This window comes from Muntiacus reevesi, chromosome 10, assembly GCF_963930625.1.
Source record: "Muntiacus reevesi chromosome 10, mMunRee1.1, whole genome shotgun sequence".
Taxonomy (NCBI): Eukaryota; Metazoa; Chordata; class Mammalia; order Artiodactyla; family Cervidae; genus Muntiacus; species Muntiacus reevesi.
In genome coordinates, this window is record NC_089258.1 from 49,369,365 (window position 1) to 49,392,736 (window position 23,372).

Below are 23,372 nucleotides of genomic sequence, written 5' to 3' on the forward strand. Positions count from 1 at the left end.
AACACCATTTTATTCTTTTGCCTGAATCATACTGATTGATCTTGTAACATTGGGTTTCTTTTCTGATCAGCAGTCCTGCTCAATAGTTATACGTGTCTTTTATTAATTAAAATGGAATAAATCAATACTGAGTGCAATTTGTCTGGCATACACTGCAATTCAAAACACAGACCTCCAGGGAGACAAACCAGAGATGCTCTGCGAGAAGGGTTGACCCCAGTGGATGTGTGTGGAGGGTTCCATCCGGCAGATGGCAGCAGTGCGTGATTCCGCCCCCGGGCTGGGTGGACACTCTCAGCCGCCTTAGCCTGAAAAGTGAGAGGTGTGATAAAACCCTGGACCTGGGTTTCCTGCCCAAACTGCACTTCAGTGAGTAGACCAGCTAATAAATGAAGGAGGGGTGATAGAGAATATCACTATTTTGCAAACACCCAGGGAAAGAGTGAGCTGCTAACGAATGTCAACAGCCACTAAAATGAGAACAACAATCCCGCATTTGGTGTCTCCTAATAGAGGAACTCAATGCCACCTGTGAGCTGTGAGGCTGATTGTCCCCTTTCTCCCCAAAATGAAAAATGACCCTTCCTGTTAGTGTCACCCAGCGTCAACACGGGCTGTCTTGTTTTTTCCTCGATAAGCTTCCCTTCCTGGGTTGTTTCCAAAAACACTCACCATGTTCTATCACATCGTAGGAAAATACTTTGAAATATAACTCAGAGAAAAGAACTATTTTTTTTTAATGTGACCAGAGGGCTCTTACCATACCTGGAAAATTCAGTGCCAACTCCTTAACACCGTTTAAGAGTCAACCAGAGTTCTAATGGCGCTGGTCTGCTTCAGTCAGAGTTGTTTTCTTATAGGCAAAGCAAACGTGTAGAAATAAGTTGCCCATATACAGTAAAACTTGCATCGATTTTGAAGATACATTCTGAGGACAAGATAGCAGTACTGTGACAGCTTTATTTATGTCATTTTAACGAACAGCAGTGCTTTAGCCATCAGCACTTGAAATTGGTGATTTTCCCTTAATGCCATTTTTCTTGCCTCTCTCCTCTTCCTCCTCCTCCTCTCTTCACCTGACATATCTTATTCACTAAACCTACCCAAGCATTCAGGCATATTATTTACTTCCTGAGAAAAATGGCTCAATGTTTGTTCCGCTAGCGGTGGGAAAATAATGCATCTACCTGTGTGCTTTTGTGAGTAGGAAGTTACTGTGGCTGCAGCCCCTCCCAGCCGGCACCCCCCAGCCTGGCTATAAACGAAGCCCTCCCTGCCGCCCACACGCCCTCAGCCAGCCCTGGACATCCCAGCTGCAGCCCCCTTGGTGACATGAAGCAATTCATTGCTCCATCTACTCTTCTCTTTGTGGTTCTGCTCTTTCCAGGTAAATCAGAAACGGGACCTGGGCCTGAGGGCTGGGGTCTCTCTGAGATGGTCATTTCCAGGGTAGGAGTCCCCTGGGCCTTGAGCAACTCAGCTCTGGGAGCCCATCTCCTGGCGGGTTGCTCAGCAGGTATCTCTGCCTGAGTTTGTGAACAGCACTTTTTCTTTCTTTTTTTTTTTTTTTTGGTGCACCCTGAAGCTTGCGGGATCTTAGTTCCCAGACCAGGGATCAAACCCATAACCCCTGTATGGGAAGGCGGAGTCTTAACTACTGGACCTCCAGGGGAGTCCTGTCAATGGCACTCTGAAGGTGCTGGTGGCACAGCTTCCAGGAGAGAGGCTCCCAGTGCTGACTGTGCTTTCTCATCCTTTTAGCACCTCCTTCCCTTACAGAGAAGGACAGTGAGTGTCAGGAAGGACCTTGATATTCAGGGGGTCTCCACGACTACCTTGGTGACAGCCTGGCAGCTGCTCAGCTTGACTTCCACGGAGAACTCGGGCTCCGCCACTTCCCATTTCAGACATCACTCATCTCTGTCTCTGCCTCTCACGCACACAGGTCACATTTGCCCCTCTTCTGGCCCACTCCGCCCATCCTCCCCTTTCTGAATCTGCAGCTTTATTGAGGTATGGTCCTCACACAGGGCGCTGAACTTACTTACCATGCACAATGTGATGAGTTTGGACGTGTGAAACACCCGTGGCCCTGTCCCCATGGCCAAGGGGACGGACGCCTCCGTGCCTCCCAGAGCTTCTGTGTTGCTCTCTGTGCCATCGTTTTCCTGTGGTTACAACGCTTAACATGAGATCTTCCCACCCAGCAAATTTGGAAGCACACAGGCCGTACTGTCACCTAAGCTGGACCATGGGCCTGGGACACGTCTGTCCTGCGTGACAGCTGATGGATGATCCCCCGCCCCTCTCACTTCCACTCTTCGCTCGTCTTTTGGAGCATAAGCCCCTCACTCTCCTGGGTCTGTGAACATTCTCTGCTGTGTGTTTACCCTGAAACAGGGCTTTCCGGAGTCACACATGCTAACCACCAGGACCCCGAGGGTCCCAGGAAGCAAGAAGAATCCCCGGGACGGGGAACAAACAGGCCTCACACACTTCACCACCAAGTAAAGCGCTACCTCGGGCCTCGCCAGCCCCCCTTCCCGGGTAAGTGACAGAGCCCAGGATGGGTGGTCCACGGGCAGGACCTTCAGAGGAAGAATGGATGGGAGGTGACTGTGAGACAATACGTGCATGACTGAGTCTGCTCTGCCTGTGGGGAAGGTTAGGGAGGGGTATGACAGCCCCCCAGGGCAGGACCCCCGAAGGTCTCATGAAACGTGGGAGCATCAAGCAAAGAGAGTGGAAGGAGAGTGCAACACAGCAGGTTTGGAGACTGACTGTGATGCTCTCAGAGTGGTCCACAGACTGTGATCTGCCTGCTGGAGTTTCCAGACCACGTGACTTCTGTGTCCCCACTGTGCTTTCCCTATGTCTCCAAGGTCACGTGCAAACTCATGGAGAATGTAAACATGAGCAGAGAATTAGAGATCAACTGCCACATTCACTGTGTAAAGCCCAACACACAGAGCAGGACTTAGCATGTTACAGGTTCTCAGTGTTGATGTCTTGAGTCAATACTCAGGTGAATTGGTTTTGCTTCATGAAAACTGTGCTCAGTGGACAAAATATTGTTATAAACTTGCCTTTGTTGTACAGGAGATTCATAACACTGGATCGTTTTGCCTTATATCTTACGGAGGCCATCCAGAAGACTAGGACGTTATCACAAACAATAATGATACTTTTTATTTTCTGCTCACTTAATGTGGGTGTGTTCCAACTGCTTCCCATAATTTCATTGAATCTTCACAATAGGCTTAGGAGATAAGCCCTATTATTGTCCCCACTTTGCAGATGAGTAAACTGAGAAGAACAAGTGGACTGTCCCCAGGGGATGACAGAGCTGTTAGCAGCTGGGGTCTCCAAATACTCTGCCGTCTTTCCTCTGGTTGCTCCTACTGATTGGTTAGAAGTTTCCAGGGCCAGAGGCTTCTAGGACCAAAGTATGTCCCACCTGTTTTAATTAATAGGATAATGATTTGTGTATAATAAGCACCTGCGATGTGCTGGGTGCTTTGCTAGAACTCACACATAGTTAAAAGATAGGCTTTATCACCTCCTTTTGAAGGTTAGGTAACTCTCAGCTCCTTGAAGAGTTGCTTTCTTAAAGCATGGCCACCTAAGCAGCAGAAAAGTCGTGTGGATTCAGAACTGTCTTCCTTCAGAGCCTGCAATATTATCTTCTCTTGTTTCCATTCAGAGCACTAGTTTTCTGAATGTTTTAGAATTCATTTTGGTGACTAGAGATGCAGATTGAATAGGGGTCTGCACTGTGTGTGGGTGCAGTGAGAATGCGCTCCTGTGTTGGGTGACAGGTGTGTGTCGCTTCTGTCTCCCGCTAGAAGGACCTGGAGAGGACAACCAGACGATACAAATGTCTACTCCAGAATAACCTGAAAATATGCGACCTATGTCATCCTGAGACTGCAGCACGCAGAGGGATACAATAGCTCCCCTAAGACAGGATTATTTTGAGTAGATCTGAACACTAGACAAAGCCACAGAGTGAATATCATAGAGAGTGTTGGATCCCCCAAAGAAAGGGATCGCTAACAATGACTATTGTGCAGCTTTGGCACAGGGCACCCTAAACACAACATTTCTCAGCAGCGTTGAGATGATTCTGGAGTCATCTGCCATCAAAACCATAATGCAAACAATCTTTGGATTGTGTTGGGGTTTAACTCAATGAATAACAGATCTGAGGAGATAACTCTCTCTCTTGGAAGAAGCAGAGTTGTATACCTGGAGTTGATTTTACAGTTTTGAAACCGTGAACCTTACGGGGTATTGAAAACAATCAAAGACAGAAGAGTAGACAATAGCAATGCCTCTGGGATTTCCAGAGGAAGCAGGTAGAGAAGTCAGTGGAACTGTTGTTCATTAGGATAAAGTTTCAGTGATGCTAGAGGTGTGCTGTGCGTCATAAAGGCTATAGCTAATGGTGGGACTGTGCACTTAAATAGTTGTTAAGAGAGTAGATCTTATGTTCTCACCACAAGAGAAACAAAAAGCAAAAACAAAGAGACACAGGGAAATTTTTGGAGGCGATGAATATGTTTATGACTTTGATTATGGTGATAGTATCAGGGTTTCTGTCTGTCTTTTTTTTTTTTTGCTGGGTGGGGGCTGACTGTGTTGCACAGCTTGCAGGATCTTAATTCCCCAACCTGGGATCAAACCCAGGGCCTTGGCAATGAAAATACTCAATCCTAACCACTGGACTGCCAGGGAATTCCCTACTTTCATGTTTTTGTAGGTTAAAAAAAAAAGACTGTTGTTCTGAAAATGAACTGATAAGAAAATAATTTGGTTGATCAATTGATTTATTGATCTAATCAAATAATTGTAAGGCTTATTGATGACAGAAATTAGGACAGGAAGAGGGTAACACCTCTTCAAATCTCAAAAGTCAAATCTCACAAGTCAAATTTCACATCAGCGGCAGTGCCTCTGAGAAACAAAGCACCCTGGGCATGGTGTCCATCAGAAACCTTCCCCACTTACTGCTAAGTCTCTGATATTGTGCCTCTGCTTTCATTGTGTTCATCAACTTTTTCTTTTCTTTTTTTTAATTTATTTATTTCTTTGGCTGGGTCACATCTCAGTCACAGCATGCAGAGAGGCTTAGTTACTCAGAGGCAGGTGGGATCTTAGTTCCCAGACTAGGGATCAAACCCACGTCCCTGCATTGCCAAGTCGGATTCTTAACCACTGTACCACCAGGGAAGTCTCCCAGCTTTTTCTTTCATCTTTGCACCATAATATATTATTTAAGAGAAAAACTTGTTTACCAGTATCAGTACGTGAAGTATAGAGTGAGATAGCAATACAATTACTCCGGTAACTTGACTCATGTTTAAGGTATCAGATCGAGGCACTCTCTCACCGCAGTGGGGAGAAAGCACATCTTTTTAACTCTTTGCAGTTCTACCCTCTGCCACGCCTGCTTGCGGGCCTGGGGGTGTCCTCTCCCTCATAGGGTGGCTTCTCCCACTTGCCTCAGGGACCATTAGGCCACTTAGGACACGTCTCATGAGGCCATGGCACTTCATGCTTGGCCTCAGCAAGTCCTTCTTTGTCCCCCTACACAACTTCTAGATTATTCAAAGTACAACATTTGTGTCTTAAAGCATCCCTCACCATTTCTCTTGCCTCTGAATTAAAAGTTCATTTTTCAGGGAAAGTGAAGGTGACGTTTAAGCCAGAATCAAGGATCTGAGTTTGATCGTGTACAAAAGAAGTCCATTTCCTATCCCTTGCCGTCCTCCACCGTATGCCTTAGGGTTAAGATAACTAGTGTTTGGTTCTTGAGATGGTCTTAAGATGCTAACGTTGACTGTTTCTTTATACAGATGCAGATTCAGGATTCAAAGTTGTCAGGTGCACAAAAGGCAATGGCAAATGTCAAAAATTTTGTAATTACATGGAATTTCAATTAGGCTATTGCTCTAAAAAAAAGACGCCTGCTGCTTACCTTTGAACTGAGGTGTTGACATGGAAGCTAAAACTTTGTCGGCTGCCTCCTGGGCCATCCATCCTAATGCAGGTGTTTTGGACAAGAGCTGAATGACTGAGCAGAGAGGAACTGGGGCTTTGTCGGTGGCGCCAGTCTAAACTTTCACTGCAGCGAAGGAAAAGAGGAAAACTGCCACACGTGATCTTTTGATGTGATCTTAGAGAAAATGGCTAGCTTGAGATATACAATATTTTCCAGATCAGCACAATTTTTTACTGGTAGATGTGGATGTAATAAATTCTCCCAGGAAAACATTCAAATCATTTGTTCTTTTATTTTAAACATATTTTTTGAGTACCTCCTTTGGTTCCTAGGCACTGGGAAATGTAATGAATTGGAAGTAGGACTATGTGGGGAGAAAGATATCTCAATAAATAAAACCAAAAGGATGCTACATACTCTAAAACGTGCGTGTATCCAGCATGTGGGGAAGATAAATACAAACAGAATTAAGAAAGAATTCCTGAGAAAATTTGAGCAGGATTTTGGAGTATGATTAGGAGTTTGTTAAGTGAAAGAGAAACAGAGATTCTCAGGCAAAGGGTGCAGTTGGCAGGAAGCTGCAGAATCTTAAAAGAATGATTTGCTAAGAAAATGTGGAAAAGCTCAGCATAACTGTAGAAGAGAGGGACTGATTACAAGTATCACATGAGGAGGGTGCAGGAAAAGTGTGTGACGTTGTCAAAGAAAGAACAAATATTATACTAAAGACTTGGGACGGCTAAACAAGAGAAGGTTCCCAGGTGCTTCCTGGGTGTGAACATAATCATACTTGAGTGTTGGAATTTTCATTCCAACAAAAGAATTGGGCCTAGACAGCAAATGTGGGAGACCAGAGGCCGGAAAGGAAGACCTCCTGACAGTGGAGGCCAAGGTCAGTGACTGTAGTGGAGACAGTGCTCTGAAGAGGGAACAATTAAGGGGTTTCTGCAGAGACTGGGGTTACACACCTTTGGTGACGGAGGAGAAGGAAGGAAGGGGGAAAGTCCTGGGGATCAGGTGACATCAGGAACGAGGAGAGCAGGAGGAGCAAGGGGCTGGCTAGACGGGTCTCGGGAATGTTGGATTTGAAGCCTGCAGCATTCACCATGTCCAACTGAGACCTGCAGGGACTTAATGGATCCCAAGAGCAAGGAGACAAGAAATATGAGTCAAAGTTGGCCATAGAAAAGGATGAAATAACTGGACAAATGGCATTATTTGTCCATAAAAATGCCAACAGGATACAGTTTTTGTATATTTGATGTAAAATTGATTGTGAAAAATATGTCCAAAAGCAAACGAAAATATTTTCATTTCCAGTGTTAAGATTACTGGTGATTTTAAGTGATTTTATCTTAAAACATGACTCTGTCAAGTTATTGAAGTACTCTTCAATTTTACATTTAAAAAGACAAAATTGATGTGCCTAAGGATAAATAAGTATGTATGTGTAAGCAAAGACTACTTCAACCCCAGGCAGAGCCAGTCTATAGTAGACTTAAGTGGCCTCAAGAAGGTCATAAATTTAACGTAAGGAAGGACTTCCTGGGCATTGAGATTATGAAACAGTAAAGCATGTTATCCAGAGAGGATTTTGCATTTCTGCCTGGAGACAAGGGAGTGAGCCCCCTGGCTCCTCAGGGTCGGTTCTGAGCCAGCAGTTCTGTTAGTCACCTTGTCTGTCTTTTCAGGGAAGCAGCTGGGTGCAGGGCCCCAGGCCTGGCCAGGCTTATAGACACCTGCTGTACTCCTAGTGGGAAGAGAACTTTTAGGCAGCAGGTTGGTCTGGGTCATTGCAGAGCCAGTTGTAACACACCTGACTGCCTGCTGTCTGCTCCCCTCCACCCACTGTCCACACACTGTGTCCTCTCTGCCCACTGCACCCGGAGAAGCCTTTCCCCAGAAGGCTTTGATCGCTCTGATCCCACTGACTCATCCACCCCCCAAAGCTACCCGGTCATCAGGAAGCCCAGGGTCTGCTGGGGCGGAGCCAGGGTGGCCGGGCTCTGTCAATCACATCCCCATTTGGCTTCCTATGACTAATAATGGCCACACCTAATCTCTCCTTCCTGTCCACACATGCGGTGGTCACCACCGCCCTGCAGGTTCGGCCTGCTCTGAGCTGGTTTGCCCTTATCTCTTGGGTCATAGGAGGTGATCTAACTAGACCCAGCGAATCTCTTAGCAATAAAAACAAAAATTAAAATTAGTCTGTCCTAATGAAGAGAGTCAGACACGACTGAGCAACTAACACACTGACATTAACACTAATGAAGAGAAATTGAGTTCATTAACACAGCATCTTTCTTGATGGACCAGAGAGGTTTCCTGGGGTCAGATGAGTCACATCAGTGTTACTGATGAGGACAGCAGGGATGGGATTGACGCCAGCAGCCAGGGTCAGGGGGTGCGTCCCACAGGGGATTGATGAAATGGCTGTTAAGTCTATGTGCACCAGCGGGCATGGGCTTCCCTGGTGGCTCAGAAGGTGAAGACTCCACCTACAAGGTAGGAGACCTGGGTTCCATCCCTGGGTCAGGAAGATCCCCTGGAGAAGGAAATGGCAACCCACTCCAGTATTGTTGCTTGGAGAATCCCATGGACAGAGGAGCCTGGAGGGCTACAGCCCATGGAGTCGCCAAGAGTCAGACGGGACTGAGCACACATGCCTCAGTGGGCACTGTGGTGAAGCTTTCAGGAGAACAAGAAGGCTTCAGAGGATCTGTTGTTGTTTCTCTTCCAGCAGCTTCCTCCTTTCTCTGAGTTCTGAGAGCTCCTCTAGGAAAGCTAGGTGCTACTTCCTACCTGTCCATCCAAGGCTCCTGTAATAGGGAGTTATCATGTCTGCCTCATTGTAGGACAAATTAAGAGCAGAGTTTGTTGAGCCAACCTAGATGATGTGGCAATCAGGTGACATGCCAGGACCCTGACCCAGCTTACTTTGAGCCAGAAGTCTCAAGGTGTGGATGTGGGCTTTTCTGCCTTACACAACTTTGCTATACCTAAGATGACACACATTCCTTTCTCAGGATGTTTCCTGGCAGCACTGACTGGGACAGGCTTCTCAACAAGCCCTGGACAGGGGCTTTCCGGGCTGGAAGGCTTGTGGCTCTGTGAGTCCCCGATGACTGGATCTGAGTGTGTGTGTACAAACAGCACTTGTGGGAAGGCCAGGTGCTTGGATTCTAGTCTCAAATCCAATGATGATTATGTTGATGGCCCAGGTAACTCTTGATGAACACAGTGGGCAAAAATGTCCTGAGCCCAGAGACTTGTGACTGTGTGAATGAGTAATTCATCCTGGGAAACAAGTCGCATGACCACAGTTGAGGAAGACCATGAAACAGATGTCTGTCCTGGAGACCTATTTCCATCAGTTATTTGAGAACCTCGGGAGACAACAGAAATGTGGACTGCACGGGCTTGGTGTGCTCCCCTGCGAAGAATCATGTTGAGCCTGGAAGAGAAAAAAAAGACCTGCAAGATAAATGAGACAAGAGTTTGGGGTAAGATGTTAAGAAAACAGTAAATGATCGCCCCAACTTTCTTCCTGGCTTAACCAAGGATCGGGTTAGCTGTACAGGGATTTTGTGTAAAATGGGGGATTATAGGAAGTAACTGAAGAATTGAGTTAGGATAGTGAAAAGAAGCCCAAAGGAGTTTCCAGGGCTTGGAGGAAAGGAGACTGGTTATGTTGACCAGTCTCTCTTTAACTGAAGTTCCCAGATGGCTTAGTGGTAAATAATCTGCCTGCCAATGCGGGAGATGCAGGTTCGATCCCTGAGTCAGAAAGATCACCTGGAAGGAGGAAATGGCAACCCACTCCAGTATTCTTGCCTGGGAAATCCCATGGACAGAGGAGCCTGGTGGGCTACAGTCTGTGGGGTCCCAAAGAGTTGGATACAACTGAGCACAATAGCACACAACAGTAGGAATAAATACAAAAGAAAGGCACACCAGATGGACTCTAGGATGAGAGGGAGTCAGTGGGAAGATCACTTCAAATGGATATTGTGCTAAGAATCCTTAGCCACAAATAAGAACAACTGCCCTCAGGCAAAGTCAGGTGGTGGGGACCCAGTGTATTATTTCACTTAGTCTACACGCAAGGGCTGTGTTGATGTAATTCATGTAGCTGGGAACCAAGGACTTGATGGAAGCCTCTGATGACAGAGAAATTGGTCTTATTATAGATAATCAAGACTCTCACTATGGCTTTTATGGGAGTATGAGATAATTCCATTGGGATACTGAAGGCTGAAAATTCTGCTTATTTCTTTGGGAATAAAAGGGAGATTATGAAACACTCTGTGTGGTGAAATAGACATATGATGAGTAAGAAATGCTTCAGTAAAAGTGAAAAGCCAGTTTGGACAGAGAAAACATAAGTATGAACCTAAGCATGACTTGGAAAGGGAAAAGATGAATGTAGCCAACCACTAAATGCTTTTCACTAGTAGCTATTACCTCCTGAACCAACAGAATGGCAAAGCCACAGAGTTTTAACATTGAAGGTCCTGCTTTCTGTCCTTTGTTACAAGGACACCTGAAAATGAGTTTGAAAATGGTAAATCTAAAGGTGGAAAATAACATCTGGTATTCCTTTTCTTAAAAAACAAAACAAGCACTGTAAAACAAGGGTAAATTTTATAACATTTTCAAGAATACCATTTGGATGTAATATTTTCTGATTCCTTGACTATTTTAGAATGATTTTCTTTCTTTTTTTTAAAACCCATAAGAGAGAATCAGTTATGGAACCAAAGCCTTGCAACACAATTTTCCTCTTAAAATCTCAAAGGCGCCAGTTCCTCATCTAGCATTTAGTATAGTGTGAGAGATACGTAAGGCAGGTCTGCTTTTGTTCCTGATTTTTGCAGGGTTTTTTTAATTTCTTTTTTTAATGCTTTCAACATTTCATTAAGATATATGTAACTGCAATTCTCATTTAATTGGTTTTACCTGAAAATTGGTAAGTCGTATCAACTGACTTATTTCATTGATTTTCTACTTTATAAATGATTTTAAAATTGTATTTTAGCACTATTTCCTTTTTAAAAAGTAATTGTATTATGATAAAAACATTTAGCATCATATCTACCATATATAGGTTAAGAGTACAGTGTATCATTGTTGACTGCAGGCACAGTGTTGAATAGCAGATCTCTAGCGCTTATTCATCTGAAATGTCACATGTGTTGATTAATAATTCCTGCCGGCTCACATTATATCTTCTCTGAAAATTCTGTTTCCTTCTCAGGAATGCCATAATCTTTAGGTAGGTTGACTTGCCTTCCTCTGACTTTCGTGTCTCACCGACTCTAACAGTTTTCATGTCTGTGTCTCTTTCCTCTTCCACCTGGAATGCCAACCAGTGGACTGCAAGGAGATCGAACCAGTCCATCCTTAAGAAAATCAATCCTGAATATTCATTGGAAGGACTGATGCTGAAGCTGAAACTCCAATACTTTGGGCACCTGATGCAAAGAACTGACTCATTTGAAAAGACCCTGATGCTGGAAAGTTTGAGGGCAGGAGGAGAAGGGGATGACAGAGGATGAGATGGTTGGATGGCATCACCAACTCAATGGACATGAGTTTGAGTAGACTCCGGGAGTTGGTGATGGACAGGGAGGCCTGGCCTGCTGCAGTCCATGGGGTCACAAAGAGTTGGACATGACTGAGCGACTGACCTCAACTGAATTGAACTGTATACTATTTTATGTGGTGAGGGATAGAGTGGTTTGTGTGTGCATGTGTGTATGTACTTAGCACCACAACTCACTGCATTAGTGGGAGAAATACCTTCTGGCTGTTCAAAGATCTGTTTCCTGGGACTAAAAGTAACCATCCTTGTGTCCTCAGGTGAGTTATTTTCTCAAAATGAGGTGATTTTAACAACACAATTATTAATTAATAATGTATTAGTTGTCTATTTTATATATAGAAGTGCATATATGTCAATCAATCTCCCAGCTTATCCCTTCATCCCCTTTCCCCCTTAATAACCGAGAGGTTGTTTTCCATATCTGTAATTCTATTTCTGTTTTGTAAATAAGTTTATTTGTACCATTTTTTTGATTCCCCATATAGCAATATCATATATTTGTCTTTCACTGTCTGACTTCCTTCACTCAGTATGATAATCTTTAGGTCCATCCATGGTCCATTATATGGCTACATCACAACTCATTTTTCCATTCATCCATTGATGGACATTTGTATATTTCCACTTTTTGGTGATTGTGAATAGTGACGCTAAGAGCATTCATGTACAAGTTTTGTTTTAATAAATAAAATATTATTCAAATACATAAAATAAAAATAAGTATTTCCTAAACTTATTGAGGAACCATCAAACTTTTTCTACAATAGCTGCACCATTTTACTTTCCCATCAGCAATGTATGAAGGTTCTGATTTCTCCACACTATTACTAATACTGTCTACTTTCCAATATATTATTCTTGCTACTTTTTTTTTTTAATGACTATCCTAGGGCAAGTGAAGTGAAGTGGTATCTCTCTGAGTCTTTGATTGCATTTCCCAAATGATTAATGATGTTGAGCATCTTTTCATGTGTTTGTTGGCCATTTGTATGTCTTCTCTAGAGAAATGTCTAGTCCTGTGCCCAATTTTTAATTGGGTTGTTTGACTAATTATTATTTAATTGTATCAAGTTTTTTAATATATAAAAATGTTTGATGCTGTTTTTCAGTCTCTCAGTCATGTCTGACTCTTTGCGACCCCATAGACTACAGCACGCCAGGCTGCCCTGTCCTTCACCATCTCCCAGAGCTTGCTCAAACTCATGTTCATTGCATCAGTTATGCCATCCAACTATCTCATAATGGCATAAAAATGTTTAGCTATTATCAAATGTTTCAAACCCGTGTATCTTTCATCTCTCCTTATACTGTTTTCTTCTATTTATAAGTGTAATATGTACCAGAATAATTATCTTCTGTGTTGGAACAAAATGAACTACAGTTTCTTTCAACCCTGTAATTATAGAAACCAATGAACCTATGACCATATTAATAAGACCATTCAATGAACTTGATTTTCTACTTTAGCTTCCTTGAGAATGGCACACCTGATTCTCCAGACTGTTTATGCAGTTCTTCCTTAGCGGTTGCATTCCAAGTCTGTGACTGACTTGAAAATAGATTAAAGTGTAGGAGAAAAAGTGGGTGATAAAACCTGATACAATTAATTTATTTCTCACCTAAATGAGCTGATTTTCCAACATAGTTCATGAAATTTCCAACTGTACAGAAAACAATTTCCAAACTATAATTTCACAACTATTTGGGCTTTAATGCTAGAAAAAATATACCATACACCTTTACCTTAAGTGTTCTCTACATCAGGTAAGTATTAATAGCGAGGATGAATACAAATTATAAAGCATGCTTTTTGTTGTGTCATTTACAAAGGTGACTTTTTAAAAAAATGACCCATGCATTTGGGTATATGCCCTTCAGTGTTTTCATTGAACAATAATCCTTGTCTCTTATAGAGAGATCAATTTAGAATTGTAACTATTCATTGGAATCCTTGAACTTTTAGGATGTATTGTTTTGGTATGGAAGCCTGTTTTCTCAGGGTTAAATCAATCTGTTTATACATTTAAAATTTCAGTTATTTTTAATTAGCAGATAATTGCTTTACAAAATTGTGTTGGCTTCTGCAGTACATCAACATGAGTCAGCCATAGGTATGCATATGTCCCCTCCCTCTTGAACTTCCTTCCTACCTCCCACCCCATCCCACTCCTCTAGGTTGGCAATTTTTATGACAGGTGATTTTAGACATAGGTTCAGAGCAATGAGCCATAAAAAAAGTTGCAAATTTTAATATTTATTATTTTCTGTTTGAATCACACTTAGACACTGTCTTAATATCTATTTTATAATTACATAGTGCTTTGTGAACCTTTTTGTTGGCACAGAGAGGTAAAGTTCCCAAGTAACTTCCCCTTAAGCCCTATTTTAGTAGGTGCTTTTACAAAGTACAGACAAGCCAGTGAATAAGGGTATCCTTTGTTAGAACCCACTTCCTTTGCTTAATCTTTCTAGAACTGGAATCTCTGAACTGAATGTCTGCCCCCCATTCTGAGTGCCCACCCTGCTCACCTGTGCCCTTACTCACCTCCAGAAGTATGGGGCTGCCACCTGACATCTCTTTGTCAAGATCCATTTTCTCGGTAAGACTCGTGGTCAAACATGTTTGCTGCAAATTGGTTAAACAGGGGCAGGAGACCACCTAAGTGGTCTTGTAGCTATTATGCAGCTGGGAGTGTGTCCTTGTGTCCAACTGTGTGGTAGATCCTGGCCAGTCAGAAGCTACTAGAAGGCAGGGACCCCGTCTTTGTGTGTCTCTGTCCCCATCACCTGGCCTAGCACCAGGTACTAAGTAACCATCACCCCAGTGGTTCTTCTGCCACTGGAGCCTCTATGTGCCAAGTTATTGGTCAGGTCCTGAATACGATGAAGCCTGTCTATTTTTAGGCAAAAAAGAGTATCCAGTAACTTCTGCCCACAGCCTTAGTCAGTAGACCAGATAAATGTGCTCATTCCTCATTAGTGTCCCCAAACCTATAAATGTCCCATTTTTGTGACCTGTCCTCTCCATTTCACTTGGCTCTTTCATCAGATTTGCTTTTCTGCACAGCAGGGCGGGGAGACCTGAGGGAACTTTAAAACATGAAGGTCCTCTTTCTGTTCACTGTTCTCTTCTTTTTGGTCCAAATGAACTCAGGTAAATGTCTCCTGGTCAGGGTAGAAAGCTGCTCCCAACCAGGAGGGATGAGCTGGGAGAGGCTGGGGAAGGCTGTGCAGGAATTCCCCTGATGTATGTGTCCCTGGCGGGGATGGGCGGGAGGTGTCTGTGTGTTGGTGGTGGGTGCAGGCGGATCCCTCTGGGGCTCAGCTCTGGACCATTTTGATCTTCCCTACAAAGAGGTTTTTAGAGGCTAAATATGAGTTTTCAGGGTCATAAAACAAGTCAAAGAGTCATCTTTGCTCCAATACAAATAGAAAAGATTCATCACAGTCTGAGAAAAGTTTGCAGAAAGAAATTACAATCGCCTCGCCCAAATGTCAAAGATGGAAAGGAATGAATCTTCTGTGGAAGCCCCACACTTTACAGGGAGAGGAAACAGCACTCTCAAGAAAGGCTGCAGTCCTGCAGAGCAATTTACAGTCACGGTCACAGCAGCAATTCCTACTGATGATAGCATTCCTCCAGCTTCCACAGAGAGCCTGTTTTACAGAGGAAATCTGAGGCACAAGTTGTGAAATGAGTTATCCAAGGAGAAATCATTAGCTACTGGTAGAAGTGAGGCCAGCCCTGATCTCCAGATTTCTGGACTGTGGTTCTTTGACCTTTATTAGGTATGTCGCCCATCGCTTCATTGGGCTTCTCTCCCCCAACCATGGTAGAACTGAGATAACATAGGCTCAGAGAGTGTACCCTGTCTGGAGATGAGATATTGTGCAAGGTTGTTTTTTTAAATCATGTAAGACCAACACTGTGAGTGTTTTGGGTTTTGAACAATTTTATTTATTTATTTATTTTGGGGTCCACTGAGTTTTCATCACTGCACACAGGCTTTTCTCTAGTTGCAGCGAGTAGGGGCTACTTTTCATTGCAGTGTGCAGGCTTTTCATTGCTATGGTTTCTCTTGTTGGGGGGCATGGGCTCCAGGGTGCTCGGGCTCCAGTAGTTGCGGCCTTTGGGCTCAATAATTGTGGCTTCCAGGCTCTAGAGCACAGGCTCAATAGTTGTGGCACATGGGCCTAGCTGCTCCCTGGAATATGGGATCTTCCTGGATCAGGGATCAAACCCGTGTCTTCTGCATTGGAAGGTGGCTTCTTTACCACTGAGCCACCAGCAAAGCTTGTTTTTTGGTTTTTTTTTTTTTTTGAGTCAAGATAGATTGACATTTGGAGATCTGATATAAGACCTTTCTTTCAACCATCTCATTCCCAAATAGAAAATGCTGTTTTTTTTAAAAAAATTGAGATATATTCAACATACAATATTAGTTTCAGGTGTACAACATAATGATTCCATATTTGTACAGATTGCAAAATAATAACCCTAAGTCCATTCGACATCCATTACCACAAGTAGTTCCTTTTTTTTTTTTTTTTCTTGTGACAAATAGAAAATGTTTTCCTTATGGGAACATTGGGTAGTTCTGCTTGACCTATAGATCCACAAGTCATGGTTAGGAGAACTCAGTTTTCTTTTCTTTATTTCATTTTAGGCTGTAAAGCTGAAAATTAGGCCACAGACTGAGGATCAGAACACTTTCCTATTTTCCTAAAGACCAAGACTCATCCCTCCAATCATTGCACTCTGTTCTCCAAAACTCCGTTTTTCCTTATTGTATTAGCTCACATCCACCACCAGGAGGCTTGAGAAGCGTGATACAATACAATAACATATACAAATACATGTATTATATATACCTTCCCAACAACTTTTAGAGGTATGGATTATTATCCCTGATGCTGGGAAAGATTGAAGGCAAAAGGAGGAGGGGGCAGCAGAGGATGAGATGGTTAGATTCATGTTCATTCACGTTCATAGATTAACCACCGACCCAGTGAAACATGAATCTGAGCAAACTCTGGGAGATAGTAAAAGACAGAGGAGCCTGGCGTGCTACAATCCATGAGGTTACAAAGAGTCAGAACTGACTTAGCAACTGAACAACAACAACAAAATTTATCGTCCCTGTTTTATTGTTCCAGTTGAACTGGAACTGTCCAGACAATTTTTTAAGAGTATGATAAACATTGCGGAGGTGGCCTGTGTTCATCCTTTATTCTTTTGCTGTGTGAACTAATTTGTTTATTTGTTCTATCCATAGGGGATGTTCCACCTGGAATTAGAAATATTATCTGCCTTATGCAACATGGAACCTGCAGACTTTTTTTCTGCCGTTCTGGTGAGAAAAAATCTGAAATCTGCTCTGACCCCTGGAATAGGTGCTGCATACCACATTCAGAGGAAGAAAAAAAGTACAGACCAGAGATGGATGGCGAACAGGCACCTAGAACGTAAGCTTCCAGAAAGCAGACGGGATCTTGAAGTATGCTAAGGGTTTAGAAGAATGTGTGACTTACAGCAGGTGCTCAACAAACATTTGTTGAATGAATCCAGCATCAAGGGTGAAGGTCTGATAAAAGATTTTTCCCAAAAGCTTGCCTACTTTCTTTTTTTCTGTTTTTTTTTTTTTCTTTAAAGACTCTCAGAATTTCATAATATTCACCTCCTTTCCAGGGACTGCCCACAGTTAGGGGTAGACCAGAAACCAAAGTGCAAATCCAGCTCATCTTCAGAGAGTCAGAAATGCAACCAGTCTACCGGCTTCTTTTCCACCGAATGACATCTGTCTTCTCATCAAACCCGAGCCCACCCTCATCTTACTGATTCCCAGACTATTGTGCGCCCAATCTCCTTTCCACAGCCTCCTCAAGTCACAGTAACAATAGGTCACATGTAAATAAGATTTAAAATTTTTTCAAACAATCAGGTTATTTCGGTTGATCAATGCAGTCTTATGGGGTATATGAAAAGGTTGAGGCAGTTCCATTTCAGGGATGGGAAGAAGATGGAAATCAGAAGGTTAAATGAACGTCCACTGGTATTACCAAACCAGTACTCGTTGTTCTGTGTTCTTTCTAAAGAGCATATTTCTGAGTAAACAAAGCAAGGCAGGAGTTGATGTTCACAACCCACTGTCCTTTGTTTTTCTCTGAATCTGCTGAAACGTGTCACCCATCCCATATCTTTGAGCAGTCATCCGAAGGGCAGTAAATATTAATTACAGGTAAGAAATGTAAAAAAGTAACAAAAGCAAGTGTCCTGATGTGCGAGACCATGCGCCAGATTTTTTCTAGACCAGTTAGAGAGCCTGATAAGGTACCTTCTTTCCATATTTGTGTTCACTACCTGAATCCAGTTTGATCTCCCATAAGCTGAATTTACTCTAAGAGTCATAAGGAAGATCTGCCTCTGGGTTCCTGTCTTGACTCCCAGCTCAGGCGTCCATCCACACTGGGCACAATGCCTTGGCTTCTCCCCAGCCCTCCTGCACTCATTCTTGGTTGATTCCTAAATACCATCAGACAGGCTCGTGGGGGTGTGAGGAGTGGAGCCTGTCTTAATCGCAGGCATCTCTGTGGAGCCCTTGGTCATCCCCTCAAAGGACTGAGGGCCAGTTCTAGACCTGCAGGGACTGTCTGCTTGGGGAGGGATGTCACTCAGGCTTAGCTCTTACTCCCAAGGGAAATATGACATTCTCCGTGCTTCAGGGCAGGCAGACACATACTCTGCCAAGAGTCCTGCCATTCCATGTCCCACATCTCTGTCCCCTGGAGATTTCACACAAGCACATGCACATGCGCGTGCACACACAAACACACACACACACACACACACACACACACACACACACACACACACACACACACACACACAGAGATGGGCCCGAGTCCAGAATACTGGGGAACTGGGGTCTGGTTCTACTTCCTCTCTTGACCTTATTTTCCTCAAAAATAAAATGAGGGAGATGGTTTAGACCTCTGAGAGCCCTCACAGCTTCCCACGTGGGTGTAGAATCAGGACCCCATCAACCATCAGGGATAGCTGGGAGCCGGGCAGGGGGGACACCCAGAATTTGGACAAGTCTCTTCTCTTGGTGGAAATGGAATTGGGAGCATGGACCCTCTACTGGCCCAGGAGGGGCTGGACTCTTCCCGGTGGTGATCCTGGGCCCTGGATAGCCAGGAGGGGACAGAGGGATTTGGCTGGGACCAACAGGGTCCAGCATTTCTACTTGGGAAGTCTATACACCTTCTCCATGGCTCTTTTTTTCTGAGCTAAATATAATTATCCCCCACCATTCATCTCAAAGATGCAGCTTCCTCCTCTGAGATGGCTAATGAGTAACAGGGCAGGTCCTCCCTAGACTCCAAAGGGCTCCAACATCCCCTACTCAGGCCCCTCCCGGGCCCTGCCCTGCCCTGCCCAGCACAGCGGAGTCTATCACTATGGCTCGTGGCCCTCAGGCTCCTTGGTGCTCCCCACCTCCCCTTTTTTTGGCTTCCCTGGTGACTTAGACAGTAAAGTGGAAGATCCCCTGGAGAAGGAAATGGCAACCCACTCCAGTACTCTTGCCTAGAAAATTCCATGGACGGAGGAGCCTGGTGCAGGCTACAGCCCATGGGGTTGAAAAGAGTCGGACACGACTGAGCCACTACACTTTACTTCACTTCCTCCCCTTTTAGGACCTGTCATTGTGCTGCTGTTAATTATTCACATGTCTGCTTATCTCGCTGCACTTGGAAATCCTCAGGACAGGTCTGGGTCTTACTCCTCTGCGGGACTTTAGTGACCAGCCAAGCACAGTCAATGTGAAACAGATGAAAGAATGAATAATTCAAGCCTCAGACAGATCTTCAGTCCACTGCTGCTGCTGTCCTTTCTGACTTGAGGACAGGACATGGGATATCCCCCTGTGATGATCGCCACATCCCTGTCACAGCCTAATGCCTGCCTCCCCTTCTTCTCTCTCACAAACGGCCAGAAGGTAGGACAAAGCTCTCAGCAGCTCTGCCCTGTTGTACTGCTTCACAGCTGAGCACGTGACCCATTCATTTTCAGGGCTCCCGGCTCCCCGCTACGAGCAGCAGAACTAGAGGAGCGAGGCTGCCAGAAGCCCTGAAGAGTCTCCACCACGAATGTTCACCCACCACCCCATGCCCGCCAGATACGGAATCTTAGGCCAAAAAGGGGCCCGAAACGTCATTTAACAAAACCACCCGCTCTCCCCACCCCTACATAGGCAACACAGTATCATGGAAAGACTCTTCACTTGATCTTAGCCAAAAGGCTGAGAAGCAATCATGGAAATATTCTTAAGCAAGGAATCAAAACCCCCGAATTCTAGTCCTGTAACTCGTCCCTGTCACGCTCTTCATTCGTAATGTGGTCATATGTTTGTATCCGCTGATCTCAAACGGGTCATTAAACTTTTGTTATTTAATGTTGGAATCTTCTTGATTCAAATAAGACACAGGGAGAGTGATTTGAGATTGTTTTTCAATGTGGAAATAGTACATATTGTATTTGAATTCCTGTAGGTGGAGCAGTTTAGTAATGAAAATACAGACATGCATATACATGGACACATTTACACAAGCTCTTTCTCTGTACAGTTATAACATGAGAGGGTGTCTGAACCCTTCATGGGTGAAACAGTCCCTCAGCTGAATGTCAATCATCTTTGTCATGTTCATCTGGACTCTTCAGATGAAGGCACTTGCTCTCCCGGCGTCTTGGGATCTTTGAAGACAGAGCTGAGAGGGGCTTCCCAGGGGGCTCCGTGGTAAAAAATCTGCCTGCCAAGCAGGAGACACAAGAGAGGTGAATTTGATCCCTGGGTCAGGAAGATCTGACTCCCTCCCCACGGGGAGGAAATGGCAACTCAGTCTAGTATTCTTGCTGGGATAATCCCATGGACAGAGGAGCCTGGTGTGCTACAGTCCCTGGGTTCAGACACAACTCAGTGACTAAACAACAACAAACTACAGAGAAAAGTGAGGGGCTTGCCCCCTCACCTGCCTCTGAAGATGACCTTTGCCACCAGATCCCACCTGTGGAACTCTGTGCGGGGGAGGTGAGTACGCTCATCTCATGAGAAATCTCTCAGGCCAGATGCCACCTGCTTGTTTCCCAGAGCAATTCTGTGCTGTCTGAAAAATCACGCTGTCCTTGGCGATGCAGCAGTAAAAGACTGAGATGAAAATTTAACACCACCACCCCCAACAAAAAAGAAAATCGTTCAAACTAGCTCTTGTGTGAGGCCACAGGCCATACATGCTCACAGTCATGTTGCACTAGCTCAGCCTGTTAAGCTTCCTCTTCCGGAACCGCCCGCAGATTCCTCCTCCATGAAACGCCAATAGTGCCGTCTTCTCAGAAGATGCATGATCGTGTACGTAAAAGCCAGGGAAACCCAGGCCCCTAGAAGCTCAGAAATCCACCGTGGTCCCAGGCTCCATCTGTTACTTGGGGGTGAAGTAAGGAGCTTCCAAACTCAGGAGTCTGCAGCCTGTCTCTGTGTCTGAGAACAAGAGTGAGGCACCAGGCCTTGTCTTCAACGAGAGCTGCTGACCTCCCTGAGGTCAAGGCCCAGGACTCCAAGTTTCTCCTCAGGGAATGCTCTCTCTCTGTCTGGAATGGGGTGTTGCCCATCTGACATCTCTCCTCAGACCGCTCTTTCTCCGTACAAACGAGCCCACCTCCCCTGGCCCCCAACAGTGAGAGATATCCTCCAGAATATGCATGTCTGTCTGACGTGAAGTGGATCATGTGACCCGTCTCCTCTGAGGGCGACTTCTCTCTTTCTGAGGAGGAGGGCCAGCCTTTCCTCTCACAGGTTTTTAGGCGTCTGTGGGTTCATGTGGTGAAATGATGTTTATCAGGGTTCACTGAAACTTCTCTCACTCCGAGTGAGTGGAACACTCACTCGGAGCCTTACCTGTTGGGTGGCTGTGGTGGTGCCAGCAGTCATGTGACTGCAGGGAAAGGTAGTGAACTGCTGGCGGGGGTTCCCGGGAACCCCAGCTCTCTACCTGAGGCCCTGGTTCTCAGTCTGGATACACAACGGTTTCACTCAGGTGCCTTTAGAGAGTCAGCTAAGGATCCACCCTAGACAATCCGTCAGACCCTATAGGTGGTGCCTTGCGGGCCACATGTGACTCTTAAATGCTGCCAAGATGTCCCTGAGGAACACAGGGCTAGGGAAGACGATTCCTGAAGAGGGAGGACACCTGCCTGGACTTGGACTGAGAGCTGGTCCGAGCTGGTCTGAGCTCCCCCAGCTTCCTCACAGGAGCAACCCAGTGACAACAACAAGTGAAATGTGTGGCTTTTCCAGTTTCCTGTGGTGCTCACCTGGAACCGCACCACACCTGCAGCAGGCATCACACCTGAACATCTTGTTCTGTGAGTCACCGCGGCGCAGCCGTCAGCTGGTCAGGCCTCAGCGGAGCCAGGGAGCCCCAGGCTGGCTCAGCGTGGGAACCCACATCCCCGGAGCCCGGCCGGCCCTCCCCTGCTCCCCGTCATTCGGACATCTCCACCCTCTGCTCCTGTGCAGGGAGGACACCGTGAGTCTTGGGAAAGGAATTTGGTGGAGAGACAGCTCCTCTTGAAAAGAAGGATGGAACCCCAAGATGGCAGAAAGCCTCGTTCCAGGATTTCCCACTCCAGCAGCTTTCCTCTTCAGGTGCTAGACCCTATAGCTGGTGCCTTGGGGGCCACATGTAATTCGTAAATGCTGCCAAGATGTCCCTGAGGACCACAGGGCTTGAGCAGGTGACCCCCCACGGAGGGCGAGGATCTTGTGGTACCTGGTCCACCCCTCCTGGTTCTGTAGCTGATGCATCCCTGTGCAAGCCCTGCACCCCTGCTCCAATAACCAACTACGGAAGTGCCATTTGAGAAAAGACGTTAGGTTCTGGTTTTTGACTAGAAACTTTCCGTTGACACCTTCACTTAAGATTAAAAATATATCACCATCAAAGTTTTCCTAACGGGTGTTGGCGTCCTTGAAAAAAGTCCAAGTTAAACAGTCTTATAAGAATTGCTTCCTTAACATAAACAGTATTCTTGATACGGAAACACCTTTTTTTTTCTTAAACTCATATAAAAGCATAAAATAAAATAAGTAATTATGTCTAAACAAATTTCAGAGTTCAGTCAATAAATGTAAAGTTAAGAGTCCATGTGATAAAAATACATTGTTCATAGTTCAACTTTTTTTTAATTAATGCATTAAAAAAATGGTGCATTTTTACACTTGATGGCATCTGTGGAGATAAAAAGAGTGAGAACAGAGATTTGTGTCTAACAGGAAACCCCAGCCCAGGAACTGTCATCCAGGAAATCCCCCCTCTACCTCTTCCAGATAATTAGTCCCCTGCTAATAGGGGGACATTGATTCAAAGTTAGTTCTTCAGATCCGAACATGAACTGACACCAGTTTGCTCAATGTCCATTCCTGCCTGCCAGGAAGTTTGAAAGTCTGAAATCCTCTTCCTATAGACTTCTCAAGACCTCCAGAAACCCTAATTACTTGTTTGAGTCTCTAGTTTCCTCAACAAGATTTCAGGGAACCAATACAGGGCTTTAATTTGGAGGTAAAAGAACTTTTCTATTGAAGGTGAGAATTCTTGGGGAAAGAAAGGAGGTGCAACCCAATTCACTTCTCCCCAGAATCACTGTAGTCTGAGCAGCTGGTCCTGACTCATTGCCACTCTGGCCAAGTTTGAAATTTGTGTTCA

General features: G+C 44.8%; 2 protein-coding genes across 2 annotated transcripts in view; both read left to right on the forward strand.

Annotated features, from left to right (window-relative positions):
* The window catches only part of LOC136176660 (beta-defensin 103A-like), a 174,784-nt gene that overhangs the window by 134,004 nt on the left and 17,408 nt on the right, over positions 1 to 23,372 (forward strand). The window lies entirely within an intron of this gene.
* On the forward strand, positions 1,333 to 19,747 carry LOC136176363 (sperm-associated antigen 11B-like). Its single transcript, XM_065946525.1, has 4 exons — positions 1,333 to 1,387; positions 2,401 to 2,547; positions 16,889 to 17,078; positions 19,687 to 19,747. The coding sequence occupies exons 1-4, from the start codon at positions 1,333 to 1,335 to the stop codon at positions 19,745 to 19,747; spliced, it is 453 nt and encodes a 150-aa protein (XP_065802597.1).